Here is a 21,043-nt window from a genome sequence, read left to right on the forward strand (position 1 = left end):
TTTATGGCACTATCATCAACATGGGTGCAAGAGCAAAGGAATGTTACAAATGACCCAGGGTTGCAACTTTACACTAATAAATGTGCCTTTTTTTGTTATTTTGGCCAAACTGTAAACAGAGTAGCATCAATTTGATCAGTTCAAACAAGTCTATGTTACTTAAGGTTATTGGTAATCCTTTTGTTTTTTATTATGCTAGGATCCTTGACAGCAAAGTATGGTATGTATAATGTATGGACATTCAGACTCAAAAGGGACACAAGTGAGTGAGATGCTCAGCTAATAATTACATGATCCCACATTCACCTATTAATCTGATCTGTTTCCGATATGCCTTAAGCTTCACACTGATACCAGCGTAGCCTTAATAGGTTAATCACCTACTTTACCTGTACATTAGTCACTATGATTTCTTATGATAGTGTCAATAATTAAGAGCCTCCAAAGAACAATATCAAAGGACTTAAAACGGATGCTAACATCAGAGTCTTGAGTTGTTACCTTTAAATATATATTGTGATATGTGGGCAAATAAATGTCTTCCAATTCAGTTACATTTCATAACTGTGACAACAAGAAAGAATTTAAATGTCACTGTATTCACTGCACAATGTTGGCCCCGGCAAATAAACCTGGCTCCACCTCTTATTTTTTTGCAGTATCTTCTCTGGTCCACTCTATATAGCCTTCAACTCAGTAAAGCTGTATTTCATAGCTTCTTATAGAGGCATCTTGCCAATAAGCCTCTTAGCTACAACCTATAAGTTGATCTGCCGGAAGAGGGAAAGAAGGTGGTTGAGATGAAGAGAGGACAGAAAAAAAAGTGGGAGAAAGAGTAAAAGGAAAGGAAGGCAGACATATCCAGTACACATGGACATGGTAAGAAGATAAAACAAAAGGAGATAGATGTGGAGGGATAGACTAAGATGAAGTAATATAAACTCCAAATATTATAACCCCAAAGTCCAATGGGTAATCTTTAAAAAACTTTTTTTTTTTACATATATTATTATATATTATATATATATATATACTATTTCAAAAGCAACAAAGGCACATGGGCGCATGACAAATTTTCATTTTAGTACATAGGAGGGTGGAGTACTTTGAAGAAAGCTTTGAAATCCTTCCCAAAGCTCACTGCACTGACACTGTAATACAGGAGAAGTGCTGAACCTACAACTTGATAGGTAGAGGGAAAATAGTCAACTCAAGAGCATTGAATTCAACAACGTTATGAAGAATGTAATACGTCAAATATATTGGTGGCGGTCTTTCAAAAGTGTATAAAGTCTGCTGCAACCTTTAAGCTACAAAACCTTTTCTCCAAATTCAATCAAAAAGATCAAATGAGTCAAAACATGTAACTAGTTTGATGTTCTACAGAGCTGTACTAGTCTGCAAATGCAAAAGAAAACAAAGAAAACCCTCAGCAGCCCACCCAGTGGTCTTTTCCATGCACACACACATACACACCATCACCATACCACATCCAAAGCTGCAGGCCACGCATTGTCCAATTCATTTCTCTCTCCATCATAGTAAACACGATTGCCTGAGGCCACACATCTTGACACTGAAGCATCTGGAGTTGCTCACAAGTGGACGCCTACTTCATCCCTTTAGACTTTGTTATCACAAAGCAGTAAAATGGAAAGAGAGAAAAGAGTGTGGAGCTGTGTGGGGTGAAATTAACGTCTTGTGAGAACAAGCATGGCTGGACTTTGGCTCCTCCAGGACCTGAGGAGGCTTAATCTCGCTGCAACATCTGGCAGAGGCTGGGCAGGCAGAGGCAACATCAAGGCATCCTACTGTCCAAAGGCTCTTGAGCAATTTCAGAGCTGAAGAAAGAAGCCATTCAGCTCTGTTCCATCCTTCCTGGTAATTTTTTCCCCATCCAACGAGGTTGCTCTGCGTGTGTGTGTTTGTTTGTTTGCAGCCTATTCTTTTCAAGTGCTTGTGAGTAAAAAGCTAGCCAGCAATCTTCCACAATCGATTACTTTGTTTGAACACTGCAAATCTCTCGTGCGTTCAATGAAAAATGCACAGTTAAGCTTTATTGATCGGGGGAATGGACAAATAGCGTTGTTATGCTATACCGTTATATAAATAAATGCCTTATTGTTCTCAATGTACCATTTTTTTGGCCAGATCAAAACTGTTTTCATCACCTAGGTGGTTGGCCTTTTAGCCAGTGGTATTAAGAACAACAGCAGTAGGAATTTGAATAATGATCCTGACAAGCCCCATTTGTTCCAGAGACAAACTAAATCTAGGTTAATACCACAATGACATCGGTACATTTAATATTTGCTTAACCCGGTGTTTTCTTCTGCTGCTGCCTGGACGCACATGCATTTACAAAACAAGTTATGAGTTTGTTTAATTTCTCCTGAGCAAATAAGAACAAAATCCATAATCTGGTTTGGATGATCTAAAGTAATCTCGTATAACCACAGGGCCCACTCAAATCTATAATCCTGTATCTCCAGCCAACATCAAACTTTCTTTTTCTATTTTTTTCTTTTTTTCCACCAGAGGGGGGGAAAAAAATGTTATTACCCTCTCCTGGGGATGAGATTAAGTTAGAGGTCTGCGTGGCTCAGAGAGAAAAGATCATTAGCCTTGATCAGATTGATTAAGATCAACGTGGGCAGTTCAGAACATCCCTCATCCAAACAAAGCACCAAGTCACGAAATCTATCAGACAGTCTCAGAGGCCAGCCAGACTGACCAGGGTTGCATTTGATCTGTGCTGTCCAACTTCAGCTAGGTTTTCTATCAGCCGTGGTCATGGTCTGTCAAACCACCAGTTCAAAGAAGAAATTTAAATGACTATTCTTGAGCGTCTGAATGACCAGCATGTGTTTTTACTATCTATGTAATGTGCAGTTTTTCATTTTGTAAGCTTCTCTTCACCAGGGATAATCCAGAGACTACTGACATGCCTTTTTAAGAAACTTTATGCTATAAGTTGCCATAGTTACATAGATTCAAACCAATGATTCAACAATAACACTATAGACTTCCTTTTGCAACCACTTTTAATTACCCAATACAAATTCTGGTCCACGAAGGTAGTCAATGCCTTGCACAGGGGTAATTAGTTGGCTGTTTGCATCCTCTCTAATAGATCAGGTCATTAGCCTGTTTGTCTAACCTGTAGGCTACCACTGCCTTCAGTGTTTGTGTCATCTCTTTACTAGTTGCTACAGGAACAACACCGCATCAGGCAATGAGGTAAACCTGTGCTTATATAATGAAACTATACATCACAGCCCTGCAGGGAATGGACATGCTTTGGCTATCAGTAAGCAGATGGCAGTACACGGCTCGCTCGCTCGCTCGCTAGTGAAAACAGGTCAGTGTCGCAGGCAGATCATCAATCGAGGCCCTTCGGTGTAAGAGCAAGGGCCACCGGCCGCCTTCCAGGGGCACCGGACTCCCCAGGGCTTTCAATGTTTCTCCACATCATCAATCTCAACCAACCTTCGAGCACATGGTCACCGACACTAATTAGCCCAAATATGGTCACAGGGAAACCCTAAAAATAGAGGAGAAAAGAGTGCAGAAGCAATCCAAGGGTTTGGTATCACAGACAATGAGACATTAATTAAATTTCCTATCAAGCTGTCTTGTTGATACACAACACATTGGGAACACAACTCCTTGTTTTCAATTAAATTACATTTCACAAATTAATTCAGAGGTTAGCATTTACATTTAAGTACTTTTCTCTATTAATTTATCTACGAAACAACATATTCTTTACCTGGAATATGTTTTGAGTCAGAGTAAACTCTCCTTTTTTTCAAAATTCTTTAAAAACCCAAGGGCTCTTTCATATTAAGAGTTATGGTACAACTGGAGAGACCACCTAGACCTCTGCACAAGGAAAGTGTCCCCCTAGCAAATTGCTGGGAGCCCACATAATTAACAGGGAACCGAGTCTACAATGCCCGCCCTTGCCCAGTGCAAAGAAAAATTTATAATCAGTAAGAAAACTGCAGTAGCTGAGTTATAAGGTTAGGCCTGGCTGACATTGCCATGACATTCCCAAATAAACAGACACAAAATATGAGGTACTTTGGTACACTAGTTTGTCCCTTTACTCTGGACTCTGCTTTAACTTCTACAGTCACAAAGTTAACAGGGGACACCAGGGTCCCTCTATGAGGAGCCTTATCTCCCCCGTGTCTCTCACTGAGTAGAATCACCGCTCTTGATCACAGCATAGGGCAACCCTGTTCTACTCTCTTTCTCCCTCACATTGCTTTCTTGCCCCTCTCCTCATTCTACATCAGTCTGGAGAAGCTACACTGTCCAACTATTGCTCTTCCCCTGACATTTTCCTAGACTACAAAGGCATTCACACACACACACAACATACACACACATACAGTCATTACCCCAAGCTTGCATTTCTCATGTAGGAAAAAAAACTGAGAAAGCTTTAAACAGTCTACAAGTGTCCACATATTTCATACAAAGCACAGACCTGAATTCAATACGTCACTGGGTTAAGCTGATAACACTGAAATGACACTGACACACATGCTTCTGTATTTACAATATGCCACAAGATAAATGACTCATTCTTGCTATAGGGATTGAGAAATAACTGCAGCATTTAAGTTTTCAGCTTTAAAGACAAACCTGGAGCAAGAAGGTGTCGGAGTGATTTCCCTTGCTGGTTCAGACAGTGTGATAGGCAATCCATCACCTCAAACTCAGCAAGCGCAAAATTCAACTCCAAAACAGGTAAACATACCCACACGCCCAGACACCAGCTCACCATTCAACAAAAGAGCCCCTTTTGTCAATCTGAGTGTCTGATTTGACTGACAAACAGACAGTCAAGCAGTGGGTGAACAACATTCTGAATAGTGCAGAGCTGAGACAGGCAACAGCCTGCAGACAGACAAGCTAATGATGATCTATCCATAAAGTCTGCTACATCCAGCACTGGCTTAGTGCCTGGCTTAAGGGCTAATGAGGCCCCTCAGGGGCCCCGAGTGGCAGCCTTCGTTCACCTTTGTTGGATATAGGACAGGGAGAAAAGCAGGAAGACAGCACCTCAAATTCACTATGTCATATCTTGTTAACTTTAACAAAACCTTGTCAACTGGTAAATTGACCCATGAATGCCAGGCTGCCTTGACTTTTCTATCTTTTTAAGTGCATGACTATATTCTTGAGTGAATTACTCAACTATATTATTATCTTTAAAAGAAAAACCACAAAAAAAATAGAATAAAAAAAATAAGATAAAAACAAACAAGGGATACAGCAGGGATCTTTTTGGTTGTATATCTGTCACTTTTGTCTTATTCAGAAACGGTAATTTAGCCCCCCTGGAAGTCACTTAAAACCGCAGTCCAAACTGACAATGCCCCTCCTCAGAGGGAGGGCACAGAGCATTAACAAGCAGCCAGCATCAGCATCCATGACAGCATAAAGGGAAGCCATCAGAGGTCCTGAGGAGTGAAACATTAGTCTTACCTTCAACAGCAAACTCTTCAACTTCAGGGAGGAATCCAGAGGGGAGAAGAGAAGAGAGAAAAAAGAAAGAGAACACATTAGTTGTGATTTTTTTCCAAGTCCATTTTTTCTTCAAGCTAATGTTTTATGAGATACAATTTAAATAAGGACCACCAATGAGGATTGAGGTGTTGACAGCAAAACAAAAGCCTGAAAATGTAAACTGATACAGTTATCTGTTGACTTTCTTAGAAGTCTCCCAGTGGCTCAGTTAACCCACATAAACACACATATTACAGTTTTAAAGACATGTCTAATAGAAGTGTGGAAAACCCTCAACCAGCATACTGTAACCACACTACCTCCCACAGGGAACAGGAGGCTTCAGTTAAAGTGGATCCCCCAACTGAGATACAGTGACTCTGACTTCTCTCTGGCTTAATGATACAGTGAGTGGGAGTCAAAGAGATCAGGCTCCAGCAGGACTCTTTACTTAAAGCTACCCTACAGCAGCAGAGGCCAATCTGTAATGCCTAAACATGAAACTGCAGACGACTGCCACCCTAGAAAGCCTATGTTGGAAGATAAGGGGCAACCCAAGAATGTAAAAGAGCCTCGAACTTGGCATTTTGATCTGTTGTTGTGGCTGCTGGGCCTGGGTCTTCACCAGATACTGCTGTATAAAGTTGTAGCAGGGTCAATAATATATTTCACTGACTCTATACTGCATTTGTTCAGTATGTGTTTGTTACAGTATTTCACTCACAGCATAAACAACTGCAGAGGAGCCTTTCAGTGTCATCGTTAACCTTTTGATACATATAATTTAAACAAAATCATGGGAACTACGAGGTCAAGCAAAGAGTAAATATGAAACACTTTAGAGCTGCAAGGAACAAATCTATCTTTTATACATGTGTTGTTCTCAACACATACGACTTGTATGACTGTACAGTGGCTTTTAGCATTAACATTTGATGATAGCAGAAGCCATTTAAAGGGTCCCAAAAGTCAACCAGATTTCCCTCAACACACTAGAAGTTCTTGAAAAGGGGCTTTTCTTGAATGCAAGCTCTTGAATTCATTCATACATTAACTGAATCTTACAACTGCTTATGAATTCTGTACAGGCCACTGTGAAAGTATCTTTAAAGAGTCTTAAGCTTCAAACAAACATATTACAGATGTTCAAAACCACAGAATAATGACTCCAGAAAATAGAACATTTGTTTTACACAGTTGCTGTCCCCCTGAACATGGAGCTAGGAGGTCAGCCAGACAAAAACACAAACCCAGAGGACAGCAAGCAAAACATTATGACTTGTTCAATTGAAGGATGGTGTCACCATGCCTCCCTGTTGCTTGAGCTGAGTCCAGCTGCTCACAGTGAATGTCACAAGTACTGCCATTTAACAAAAAACTACAAAGATTAAAACTCTCTTTAAGTGTAGAAAGCTCAGGGTGCATTTAACCAGCTTAAAGGATACCAGCATGCTGATTGAAAGATGTTAATGAATGAAAGAGCGTGTGTCAAGCTGAAGCATGTGGGGACCGTGTTCTTCTGATGTAGAGGTTGTTTATATAAATGGCTGGCCATGACTCTGCCTTTCCTCTCGTCTCATCTCAGATCATAGTCCATCATCCTTTCTTTCATTGTGCTCTCTCATGTCTCCCTCTTTCATTCAGCAAGGGGCAAAGGATGTTTGAGGTTGTTTGTATCATCAGCGATGGCGACTCTGCCCTCCCCCCTCCACTCATCTCTCAACATAGTCCCTTCATGCTTTCTTTGTTTGTGCTCCCTGTGTCTGTCAAAACTCATACAGTCCATCATTAGGTGACAGAGGGAAACTGCTTCTGTTCAGTATTTCTTTTCCATCTGTAACACAAGAATGAATAGCTTGAATAGTCTGCATGTTTGTTTTACTTAAATTCATGAGGGAAATGACTCTCTTCAGACCCCCCTGTCTTCTCACATTATGTTCTACTTATAAGCAAAGAAACCTGCTTATAAAAAGAAGCGATGATAATGATTCCAATTTTAAGACATAGTTGTGAGTGGATGATTAAAGCCAGATAAAAACAACTTGCTTGAAATGCATCAACTTTCTTTGTCACAGTCCCCATATCCCACCGTGGAAAACATTCTTTATCTCTTGAGAACATTAGGAATCCCCCCTCAAAAGAGGCCACGCTACAGGAAAAGGTGAGCAAAAACTAATTGACTCTTAATTGACAGACATTGCTTCTGAGCAGGCATTGTTTCACACTGGGAATAGTTTTGAAGTCTAGCCTAAAGGAAGAATTACGATTTCTGTCAGATACTTGGTGTGATAGAGCCCATCCCTGTAAGCGTGTCCCTTTTATCCCATTGATAGGTTCCAGTAGTCTTTACCACCCATTACCTTTATCCTGGAGCTGTTTTCCATTAGGGTGTATCCCACATAGCCTCAGGCTTTAAGCTCCACTGGGATCTCCGTCTTTGCTGTGTACTTTGCTATTCATATGGGAATGTGGAGAACATTTTTCAGAGGAAAATGCTCAAAAGCTTCCATGTATATATTTTTACATATGTAAGAAAAAAATATGGTGCCCCTGAGCAAAAATGAGACACATTGCTTAGGCTCAGAATTCTGTGATAAAAAAAAACAACAATACTAATTCTTTATTCTAACCTTTTCCAATCCAGGTCTAAAAGAAGTGGCTAAATTTCAGACACAAACTCACATAAAAAATGACAGCCAGTCAAAATGTGACATTTTTTTCACCACGTCCCTAAGCAAGAAAATGTCTAAATTAATAAAGATGACAGTCACAGTGTATGAAAGAGCATAAATCAGACGTGGGCTGCAATAAAAATAAATAAATAGCAAAGTTAAATTCAGACGGAAGCAGTAGAGAAGCTGGATTTCTCTACCAATGAATCCCTGAGGGCTTTGGAGGCAAATGAGAGACTTTTCAGACCTAATCCTCACCAAGCTAACTAAAGGATTTACGGAGGGGAGAAAAGCATGCCTGCATTGAAAAACAACCTCCTCTCTATCACTATCCTCCTATTTATTTGCACATGAAGAAAGCTGCACAATTAACTGTTGGTTGGATACAAAAAGAGCATGAATGGGTGTCATATTGCAGGTATGACACTAGTTGTAAATATGAAGTTTGAACATGTTATTATACTATTTGTATTGTATAATTACTATTCAGGAACTTAATACCAAGATACAAACATGAATTGAAATATGGTTAATTGCACAAAAAGCTGTTAGGTGACCAATGAAAAACTTTTTGTCCTTATACTCAAAGTCATTGTGTCAGTAAATATGGAGCCAGTTAATAAGAGATGAGGCCTTAGAAATCAGGCAGCGAGTGTCCTGAGAACAATCTATTTTGATTGTTGACTTCTTTTTTTAAAATAATCATCTATAATTTTCCTAATAATCTTCTCATTATAGATAAAAGGCTGGAGCACAGCAGTGAGTCATCACAGAGGGAGTTCAAACTCAACATCAGAGGCAGCAAGAAAGGGACTGGCTCTCTCTCTCACACTTACACACAGCAGGAGAAACACGTGCAAGTCATGTCAACATCAAGACCCCCCCGCCCTCTCCAACAATGCTCCACTAAAGTTTATGAAACAGCCACAAGCTGTGAGATACATTGTGGTGTTGTTGCGTTTTTGTTTTTTTTTCATATATTTTAAGAAATCTTAGATGTAATTTAACCATGGACACATGCTTTTATACACAAAAGGGACACCTATAATCAATACAACTTTTACAACATGACTTTGGAAATCCATGTACTTTCAAATCTACACAATGACATATTTGATAAACCTAAAATTGACTTTTTTGGTTTAATTAATACATTTAAATAAAAGTGATGAGCAGTGGGGAGCTACAGACTAACTTTAAAGTAGTGTATGTTTACATATGTATGAACTAGATAATAAAGTCAATGGGCCAGATGCAAGAATATGTTCGTATTTTTTGTCTTAAATCTGTTATACTTTTTCATGAGGTGGAATTCACAAGTGTGCCACGTCGGATTCATCAAACACTCGTATCACCAGGAAATTGTCGTAAATGACATTTGTAAGCATGATGAATCCCACCTGTTCTAAATGAACGTGTGTTCCTGAGAATAGTAAATTAACATGAATGACACCCCCAAAATACCATATAAGGTCAGACATCTGGCAGGTTGTAGAGAAGCTCCAATCATGAAAATGACACTAAAGACTATGAAGAAGAACTTTACAAGCTCTCAGACTGAGGTCCTGCTCTCAGACATAGATCAACAGAAACACATATTATTATTTAGTGGTGGAATTAAAGGTCCAGAGAAAGACAAAGAATGAGGAAAAATTAGCTGTTTGTGCTCAATTAACTGAATGAAAGTAATTAATAAATAGTCAGTTTGTGTTGTGGAAAAGTAACTGTGGACAAGTTGCTTTGTATATTACTACTAGTACTACTCATTTCTCTGATATGTGGTCGTCAGCATAGAGTGATGTAAAAAGAAATATCCAAGTCAGTTGACTCTGAAGACCAGAGGCAGCGGCGTGTTCTACCACAAATGTTGTGTTGGTGGCAACCACTGATGTTACACTTGCTGCTGGACTGCTGTCAGCACAGACCTGCTAACACCCGGGATGACAATGCAGGATGAGCCAGCTGAAGAAGTTGGAGATGTAGGTAACAGATCAACAGCTCTATCTCTCTGTGTCTTATTTGTGCTGATAAACTAAAATACAGTAGACTACATCACTCCACTTAGTATAGCCACCGTACCGTGCTTGGCTGTATTGTATCATACAGTGTTGTTTTGTCTTGATACCTGTGTGGAGGTGTTATGTGTTCATTAATTGATTATCATATTTTGCTTAAATGCATGATGTCGATTTTGTTCGTACCTACAGTAAGAGAAAAGCCAAAATACGAGAAAATTGGTGAATGTGGCAAATCCTTGTAAATCACCCGTATGCATGGTTTAAGAACGAATTTGTGCGTGTGGTTCTTGCATCTGGCCCAATGTCCAAAAAAAGAAAAGAAAAAAAGTTTCAGCATGACAGTTAAGTATTTGCTTTAGTCATCAAATATAGTTATACATTTTACCTGCGTGCATCATTGCAGTGACTATAAACAATTGCTAGGACATAATATTATGCTAAACTAAATAAGGAGAATACCTTCCAGTCGAATGTAATCTGACGCAATAGCAGTGCAATGACATTTGTGAAGTTTATAATATTTAATTCTTGTGGAGACAGTAACAAAAAGAGGCTGAACTCTCGGTCACGGTCACAGGTTGTTATTTCGGTTTTGTGAGATCGTTAACAGTCTAGAAAGCAGCTCTTACCTAACATGAGCAGTCGACAGGGCAAACACAAAGAGAGAAAGAGAGGCTGAAAAAGAGAGGTGAGCAACATGCTGCTAAAAGCTTTTTTTTTTGTTGAGGCCATAATAGACAATATATGATAACTCTTATCCAAAAATCTCTTTTGTCTGTCTTTTCTGTCTGTGTATTTATTAACTACAACGATCACAGGACCGCTCACAGGTGCTGACCCAAGATTAGGATGAGAGCAGGCTCACCGGGGTTCAAGTAAGGCCCACATCCTTTCTTGTTGTTGCAGCTGCACTACCCTCACTGTGTTTTCCACCATAGATTATACAGTATTTGTGCTACAGTTATACAGATTCATTTTGGTCACTGAGCATATACAGCTGTTCTGTTCTGCTCATAAAGTGGTTGGGTCAGCTAATGTTTCCATCTGTTTTCCAGCTGCCATGCACCCACCCTGTGTTTTGTAACTCTTAAATGTGGTGTAAAGCAAACAAGTCACCAGAATGAATATTAGAGCAGCACACAATACAGTATTTTCTTTGGATCCACACAGTCTAGGACATTAACCAGACAATGCTGTGTTACAGTTAAAGTGGACTGTTTTGCCATACAAAGAGTGTCTCCAGTGCTGTGAAAAAACACTTCTTTAGTGTTCCTCATATTGAAGTGTAATAACAGTGAACAAAAAGGTAATACTTAATTTGAAAAGTCTGTGTCTTACTTTGGAGTCAGCCTTTTATTCCAAACCTCAATGCAATCCATTATTTTACACGGTTCTTGTCTTGTGAGTCATTCTGGTTGCGCTGGAAAGACTTTGAAAGTCTGGCCAGCAGTGTGTCGCTCAGTGAGCTGAGATTTCAAAAGGCAAGAAGGAAGAGAAAAAGCCCTTTCCATCCAAGGCTATTTGACATCATTTCAGAGAGGCAGAGAGGAAAAGAAATGACAATGTTAGTGAATAACAGAGACAGAGTAAGTAGAAAGGAGACAGGCAGATGGATAAAAACATGTGCGCGCACACACACACGCAGCCTTTTCCTTCCTCTTTACATTCTAATCAGAAGGAAGCTTTGTCCTGAACTCTCTCACATTGTCAGAAACTTTCTCTCTGACTGACAAGTTAATCCGCTAGACATGGCCTTTGCAGATTTCACACCAAATCTTGACAGCAAAACAGAAAACTTCTACCCGACAACTGCAAATACAGTTGAGGCTTTCTAATCCTGATAAAGAAAAAATAAACAAATTGACTGAATTATCTTGCAACAACACAACAGATAGCGTATTCCCCATTTAAATGGGAATGATCTGAGAGACGCACCAGTGACCTTAACAATAAAAGCAGATATATAAGGGTTTTCCTTCACTGAACAGAAGGAGCCGTTTCCATCTATGCTGTACTTATATTGAGCAAAATCAGAAAATATGGTACACTGTATTCCCAACTTATTTCATAGTAAAGTCCATTGATTTATGAGAAATAATAAATAATAATCAACACTAGAAAGAAATAAAATCACCTCAACCTAAAGGCATATTTGTTCCACTTGCATAAAGAGATTGCATAAACAATTTTAAGCAACTACATTTATTAAGATGCCAAAGTATCATTTGTTTTAATCCCTGTTTGTTTGTTTCTTTAGGAAAGGTTCCAATGCTTCACATACGCAGAAATTAGCTGGATATTTTATGCTTGAACATATTAAATGTTGGTATTCCTTCTGCCATTGTCCACATTCATAATAGTTAATATAGATGGGGAGATATTATTTTTTGCCTTTTTTTTAGCAGTCGCTGCAGTTTATCTTGCCTTGGAGGGGACATGGAGCAGATAATATATTGTGCCAAGGAGGTATTACCACCATTTGTTTGTTTATTTGATAGTAGCAAATATCTACCAAGTTTCCAAGGAAGCATTTTTCAGTGTATACCAAGACATTTCAAATTAATTTTGAGAAATTCTCACTGTATTCTCATGTGCCTTTGACAGTCTATCACTTTGTATTTTGGTGCAGATTTGAATCCAATTTTCTAAATAACATTTAGATTTTCTTTTCTGTTTTTAATCAATTTTTTATTAAGAAAAGTACCAAGAAATAAACACATCATACATTTTTCCCTTTTAAATCCCCACACCCCACATAACATTTTCTATTATTAATATTTAAAAGATTGTTCAGCCCAGGCAGAGTTATGCACTGAGGGCTCCCTAGACAAATTTCTCATGGAAACAATCAAGTAGTAAATCTGTAGTACCTTCAGTCTTAACAAAGAGAGGCTAGTGTAACCTCACAAACTGCTGACTCATAAAGCAGAAGCAAGTTTCACAGTGAGGTCAGGGAGAGGTAATAACTTGCGAAATAAATGGGGGGGAATCACCTCTTCTACCAATGTCATCACAACGTTGAAAGGAAAAGTTAGAGTACAGGGTAAAAGGCAATGGCTGACATATATCACGACTCTTTGAGCAAGGTTCAACAAGAACAAGGTCAGACAGTAATGAACAGAGATAAAGACACGTGAAGAAACTGAGATAAAATAAAGCCTGAAAGTAGAGAGAAGGGTGGGCAGTATTAGATTGGCTTTAAAACGGAGTCATGTGGTCCATTAACTGAATTTAAAGCTTGGTTAAAAGAAGCTATTTTACCTTCTCTGTAAACAGGATTTGAGGTGCGTGAGCTATGAAGCAGCTGGATCATTTTAGTCTTTTTAACAGTAAAGATGTGTTTTAGCAGGTGAGAAAAGAACTGATTCCAAACAGCCTGGCTTAATTAGGCAAGAGATGATAGGAGCTGACTGGGGAGTGAGAGGAGGCAAAGAGACGGTGGGAGGAAGACAATTTGTTGATGCTCCAAAAGGATATGGGTGTGGAGGTGTGGAGGGGTGGAGGTGTGGAGGGGTGGGGGAGCCACCAGAAACATGAGATTATACAGGCCAACTCCGTTCTGTGACGAGCAGCAATATAAGAGGTTATTCGAACACTCTTCTAGTCACCAAGGCAACCTAAATAAAGAAATTAATGTTACAATAAAGTTTTCTAAGGTGACTCGATTTCCCCTGGGGATGTCAGGTGATTGACAGGAAGCAAAGTGAAAAAGTGTATTTAAAAATATAAAAAAAGGCGTATGAAATATTGAAAATGACTGACTGGGTTAAATCAAATGAAGGCTTCATGTTTGCTGTGATGGATTATCAGGAACTCTATTCAAGCCTGTGAAACGTGTTTTTAACAATATACAAGGATGGATGGCAGCAAACGGCTTCTTTTAAAAGGGAAGAAAATGTGCCCTGATATCTCCAGCTCTGACGACTGTGTGCAGACAGCCAGAGCAAGCCGCATACCACAGACACAAAGTACAGTGATTAATGCATTGCACCTTTGCGGGATGGAGAGCTTAAAACACCATTAAAACCTTACCCTAACACCATACTATATGAATATTTTAAATAAGAAAAGAACGGCAGGAACTTTGTATATTCCTTTGTGTCTGTGTGTGTGTGTGTCTGTGTGTGTGTGTGTGTGTGTGTGTGTGTGTGTGTGTGTGTGTGTGTGTGTGTGTGTGTGTGTGTTTGTGTGAGTCAGAGAAAGCAGGAATGAGTGTATCTTTCACCAATCAAGCAGTGTCCTGGCTTGGCTGCCTTCCTGTCCATTTGAGCCCTCCAGCCGAGTGGACTTAATGACATTTGATTTCAACTCTGCTCATTTTTCACTACATTTAACCTTGATTTTAAACATAATTGGAGTTTGTATTAATATCATTCAACACAATTTAGGAGATGTGTCTGTGATGTTGAACACACAAATCTACACAAATCTTTTTGTGATGAAACATTGTAGAGTACACAACCCACCTTTCTACTTCTACATCGGTCTGGGTTTTACTACATTTCCCACAATGCCTTTCAACAACCTCCAGAGGTTGTATGTGTAAGTGGAAACATGCAACAGCTAAGCATATAAAGTGAAGAAAAAGTGAGCTCAGCAGCACACCATCGAAACAGAATATGCCCTGTGTGTGTCTGCCTAGCATTCAGGTCTATTCAGGTCTATTAAGGCTGCTGTCAGTGGGGTATTTCTGCCTCTTCTACAGTACAATAACTTTCTCCCTGTATGACTGCTCAACACTGATGTAAAATAGCAGCTCCTATAAGTCCTAGCAAGCCCTTACTCTTTGATTAGAAAGGGGATGAAACCAAAACTTGGTGTGTGCTGCTCATGTTTCAGATTGCTGTTTTTTCTGCAATTAAATTGCTCATTAGCTAGACTGGAAGTATGTAAACCCTGCATCATGTCATCTATATTTGGACAGTTATCTGTGGACATTATCTGTGGAAAAGCAATCACCAGACACCAAAATGTGTCCACATATGAAAGCTATGTTTAAGTATTTTAAGACACAAATTGGGTTTGTAAAAAAATAAAAAAAATTATACCAATAAAATAAATTAAAAGGTGACATTCATTCTCCCTGAATAAAGGGACATCAAGTCAAATCTGAATTTTTATGAAAGTTGTTGTACTCTTACTAATCCCTGTTCAAGGTGACCTAAAAGAGCTTGTGTTTCCATTGCTCCTGAAATGTGACATGGTCATGAACTCATCAAATGACATGAAGGGATCATGTTGTTTTGTCCCCCAACTATCAAATCCCCTGTCAGATTATTTCTTCCAATGAATAAAAACAAAAAATCAAAAGGTTTGATTATTGGATGAACATACCAGGTTGTGTTCAGAACTGTTTTTCTTTTTTAGCCAGAATTTCATTTGGAGGATGTTATTTTTCTCACTCTCATTTCTTCCTGAAAGAACTGCATGTACTCCAGTGGCCTTTTTGTGAAAACATTTTTATAATTTACAACCAATGATTAAACAAGAGTTCTGTTCATGTGCTACATGTGGAGTTTGGATATGGTCGACCAATTAAACTGAACACATAATGATAAAAAACGTTAAGTGAGCCGTTTTTGTTTTGTTCCTCTGTTCAGACGTTCAATATAATGCTGCCTGAGTGCACACAAACCTTGTAAACTGTTTCCACCACTTTCTTGACACACTGCTATAAGAAAATATAAAGAGAGCAGGTATTTGTAGTAACCAATCAGACTCTTTTAGGTGTTTTTAAGCGATTGCTTTAAGGACAGAATTGACTTCCAGTCAAAAAGTGGCCATTTGCTTTATACAGAGAGCTACAACAGGCCTATAATACAGCCAGCACTCACAATACTAACTGCAAAAACTGAGCTAAGAGGAGAAACTGAAAGAGTAAATGACATCAAGACTATTTGAAGCCATTTTCTTAGCCATCAGCAGTGATTAGACATATACTGTTAGTGTGGCTGCTACACTTTGGAGGTTTTACTGTATGTTTCATGTGTAAAGAAAAAGTCAAACAACTGTCATTTAGCGTCAAAGTATTGCAGTGACATTTCATCCTTTGGGCACAGCAGCTCAAGTCTCTGACCCCTATGGCAAAGACACTTTAGCAAAGTCGTTTCTATACGTAGCTCTATAGACAAAGCGTAACACTAATGGTTTCCAGCTTTGAGATTTGATTACCACAGGGGTTCCCCGTGCTAAAAAATGTGCGTATGTATGATGCCGAGGGGTAATTTGGATAACAGGGTTCACCGAGATGACACATATAGTTAGGTTCAATCAGCAGCCGTCGATCCACCTCATTGATGTTGCTAACTGTTGGCTGGCAGCCACTCAGCTCCCTTCCTGAGCCCAAAGACTGTGAGCAAAGACACATCAACACACATTAAGTGACATGTTTGCTGCTCCATTTCTCAACCAGACCCCTGACGGAGTGGGCTGATGCCTCTTACCACTCCCATCATGTGCTCAATTCTGATCTAATAGTGCGTTTCTATAATGTTTAATTCAGCTATGTAGATTACTGATTGAAGCCTCTATGACTGATTTATATGGTGCAAAAAAATGTGTCACTGAACTAGAAACATTTTATCAATCTATTATTCAACGTGTTTAAAACATAAGTCATATGGAACATGCATGTGTGATTAAAGTTTTTGTTGTGTATTAGTGCTGCAGGAAGGTCAGGAGAGGAATTGTGTGGGATGGGAGGAGGTGGTCTGACAGTTCATCGATGATAGAAGCACATTAGTATCGACACCAGGAACTCACTGGGGAGAGCAAATCTTATCTTTGCAAAGCTAGGAAGACAGGGGAGATGGGAGTAAGGGGGGAGATAATGGGAAAAGAGAGGAGTGGGAAAGAGGAGGTGGGGAGAGTACAGAGGAGGGGGGGGGGGGTTGAAGGAGATATGAGATGTAAGAAACCTTGGCAGACGGCTTATCTCTAATGAGAAATAAGAAGCAGGATGAGACTGAAAACTGTTGTTTAAGGGTGGGGTGTTGAATTTGATGAAACAACAAGCCGTGCAGATATACAAACTTTAAAAGTCTTAAAGAAATGGCTCAAGTTTCTGGTGCGATGGAACAATGAGAGGTGTTACTGGTGCAATGGAACAATAATACATACAGATAGCAACACAATATAATGCCCAAACTATTCCAGGACCACAATCATGGAATTTCAAGCTACCACGAGTAGTTGTGTTTTTTTTTACTGTGTTGACCCAATGTCATTGATCATTGCCGCTTCTTATCATAAAGATCATCTCACCTGACCCATCTGTGGCTTTCAGCCATACATCTATGTTGTACAGTGTAGTTCAAGATGCTAGTAAGGTGCACATGTCTTCTTACTTGCAGTTTCATTTGCTTATTTGTGTTAAAGAGATATCAGAATGACTGGAAATAAATACACAGCATGCCACATCTTTCAAACTCAACTGAAAAAGTCAAAATCACTGCTTAAATAGATTATTTTGTGTTGATATTGATCTCAATATATATTGATGACGATATGATACAACTGAAAGTCAATTATGCTAAATATTTTCCCAGGTTTCCCCAGTCCTAGATGTCAGACGTCATATTGGACTGTGAAGGCTCTTCATTTAAAACTATAATAAGTTGTGGAAAGCTAAAAGAGGAAAGATGATGTGCTATACACTAACAGATTTGACTCGCTTTAATTCTGATTGTGGAGAATAAAGACATATTCATCCTCTCTGCTTTGATATCACAGACTTCTTATATAACCTGTATTAATGCTTTCAATGCCAGCTGCAGATACAAACACCTACACCATGGCAAAACCTTTAAGATTCTGAAATGGCTATCGATGCCAGTTAAATAAAATAAATAAATAAAACATAAAAAAGAAGACATTGAAAGAAGATATTTTAGCAGGATTTTTGTGTTTCTGCAAAAACAAGGTATTCCTTCTCTTTAAAAAAATGATCTATTTTTGCACTATAGCAAACAGCATGTTGTTTGAATGGGGAAACACACTCAGAGTAGCTCTTAAGAAGTGCTGCTTTGCATTTTAAATGTCAGTCGACGACATTTGACATGTGACAAAGATGACATATTTAAATGACAGTCAACTGTCAGAAAACTAAAGAGACAGAAAGAAAAACTAAAGCATGGAGTAAGATAATAAGGTCAGAATACCAGTTTCAGTGGAGAACATGTTAGAATACGTTAGGAAGACTGCCAGAGAAAATCTCAAGCAGGAAAAAAATATATGCACAAAAAAAGTGACATGACAGCCTGGAAGACCAACAGCATTCAAGATTGAAGGGGGATGAAACAAACAAGCTGAGGGAGAAAAATAGAGGGACAATAAAAAAGGAGGAACAGTGGGGTTGGGGGGAGGGGGGTTTGACAAATCTCTTAATCTCTCTCTCGCTCTCTCTAGCTCTGTTTGTTTTGTGCTGGTTTTGGCCTCAAGTCGCCCGTCGATCCCCTCGTAAATTGCCTGTGTCGATTCAGCCTTACAAGCTTCCACACACTTCCTGAGTCCCTGTTAAAATGGTCACGCCAATAAAAGCCTATTCACTTGTAATGAATTGAGAGAGAAGCTAAAGACTAAAGGGGCTGATTTTGTAACAATTGTTGATGATCCTCGATTGAGTCAGGATTGAGCTAGCCAGCCTCTCCAGTCCAACAACATGGCTGCTATTGTTGGGGATTTCTAAAAGGAAAAAAAGAAGACTGCCAATACCCACTTCTTCTCATCCATCTCTGAAATAGACTTTTAGACAATATACAGTATAAAGGGAAACACCTCACCCTAGAGACACTGTAACTAAATCTGTGGGCGTGCAGCGTGTGCAGAGCCCTGCATTGTGATCCTGTCGTGTGCCTGCTGATGCATCCAAAGCTGCTGCAGACATGACAAGACACAAATAAATGATCACAGCGTGTCATGTGATGCTTATTGCCTAATTAATACAGCACAAGATGCTCCGTTTACTATGACAACAGCTCATACTGTCATAATCCTCACAAAGTGTGTGCTCGGATGGAGAGCCAGGGCTCGGTCCTCGCCTTTCCCGATAAATGCCCGGTGAAGTCACTCCATATTTCTAAGTGGCACAGATGATTAAAAAAAGAAAAAAAGAAAATGGCCACACCAGGGTAATGGCAGTCAGATCCCATGGGGTTGCATTGTGAGGGAACTGCTGATGCTGTAATCTCCAGGTAAGCTGTTGTAACACTCACATCCTGGCTCTTCACTTTCACCCTCACCCTTGCAAAACTATTAACGGCGAGCATGTGAGTCTTGCAAAACAGCACCAAGACCCCCCCCCCCCCCCCCCGCCCCGCTTCCCCCACCAGAGCCGATTACAGCTGTGAGGTCAAGAGAAGCTAATGTGACTTTGTCTGGAACTGCCCCGCGTGGCCCTGAGGTGCTGAGCAGCACGCCCCTAGATTACATGGACGAAGGTATACTAAAATAGAAAAAAGTAAACTGTGCAAGAATTAAATACAAAGTAGGCAAGAAAGATGATTATATTTGTTTTGTTTTTTTATCTTTGTTTGCAAAAGCTTAAGAAAAAGCAAAACCTCATGAACACAGGTGAGGTGAAATTCTAGTTTTATTTCTTGCTTTCTGTTTTAACAGAGGAGTATTGATTTGTTTTTCCACAGCTTTGAAAGATGGGGCGTTATGTGCACAACACTGTGCTGTAGAGAGCACCTATCATTTTCCTCTGGCTTGGGAGAATAATTTATCCTCTACAACACTAACAGCAAACAAAGAAATGGGAAAAGAAATGAAATAACCAACCAGTGGTTTAAAGGCTAATAAATATTATGCACAGTTCATGCTAACGACCTCCAGTATGCCTGACAGTCACCTTATAGCCCTCAATACTGTATAAAGAACAAAGCGGAAAGCCAATTTCCATTCCACCAGGGTAGAAATAATTATAAACTGTAGTCTATAAAATGTGCATTCATCCATCTAAAACATTTCTACCTTCTATTGTGGCTTTGCAGGTCTTTGTGTGACCATCAGGTCAGCCTTTAGAAAGCTTTCTGAAGGCTGCATCAATGCACAGCTACCCATATACAAGTATAAAATATAGAGTGTGGAGTATAAGTCACACAGGTTCATTGTCTTCCCAGAAAGTTTGTTTACTGCTTAAAAAATAAAGGAGATTTTTTTAAAAAGCGGAAAAACAAAATTGGCACATGATGAAAACATCTTGCAATCTGAAGTCACACTGAAGGCATCTTTGCACTATGAGGTGATACTGTACTTCAGAGAAGGACTGATCTAAGCATCCTTCCTCACATATTGAGACATTATTGATTTTTGCATTCAAAGATATTCACAAAAGAAGCCTCCACAGCAATCTCTTTCAGTCATGTAGCACCACAATATATAGAGGAAATTTAGGAGCCACTGACACAATAAAGACATGTTGTCATTCTGTGACACCTCTCACATCTCTCTGTCAAACCCAGGGTCATTTACCTACTGAGGAGGTCACATGAATTTACATAATGGACAAGAACAAACACCACGTTCCTTTTGTGTTACACTTAAAGCACATTTAAGTCTATTATAAATGAACTGCTGTATTCATTGAGTGACCTTAGCATGAATGAACCCACCTTCCAGCCACGGACAAAAAATAATAAAAAAAAATCTTAAATGTCAACTACATGAGCTCCAGTAAAAGCTAAAATACAGGAAATTATGCCAGCTGCCGCTTTACAGCACATCAAGGCCAGTATTTGTCTGTTATTCACCTTCAGAATGAGATGTGAACGATGGTGGCAAAAAAGGAAAAATGAAATGCTGAACTTTCAAGTACCATCATCTATAAGA

At 39.3% G+C, this 21,043-nt stretch overlaps 1 protein-coding gene across 15 annotated transcripts in view; it reads right to left on the reverse strand.

Annotated features, from left to right (window-relative positions):
• nrxn2b (neurexin 2b) overlaps positions 1-21,043 on the reverse strand; it is a 592,634-nt gene that overhangs the window by 540,893 nt on the left and 30,698 nt on the right. For 2 of the 15 annotated variants that reach the window (XM_053343290.1, XM_053343292.1), the window contains exon 2: positions 3,172-3,195. The exons of 5 other annotated variants lie outside the window; for them this stretch is intronic. In XM_053343290.1, the coding sequence (XP_053199265.1) occupies positions 3,172-3,195 (24 nt within the window). Of the gene's footprint in view, positions 1-3,171; positions 3,196-5,502; positions 5,524-6,136; positions 6,158-7,216; positions 7,266-10,090; positions 10,107-14,522; positions 14,549-18,916; positions 18,935-21,043 lie in introns of all 15 variants that reach the window. 8 more of the 15 variants (XM_053343294.1, XM_053343293.1, XM_053343291.1 and 5 more) reach the window with 7 other exon arrangements.

This window comes from Scomber japonicus, chromosome 22 (genome assembly GCF_027409825.1).
Source record: "Scomber japonicus isolate fScoJap1 chromosome 22, fScoJap1.pri, whole genome shotgun sequence".
Classification (NCBI taxonomy): Eukaryota; Metazoa; Chordata; class Actinopteri; order Scombriformes; family Scombridae; genus Scomber; species Scomber japonicus.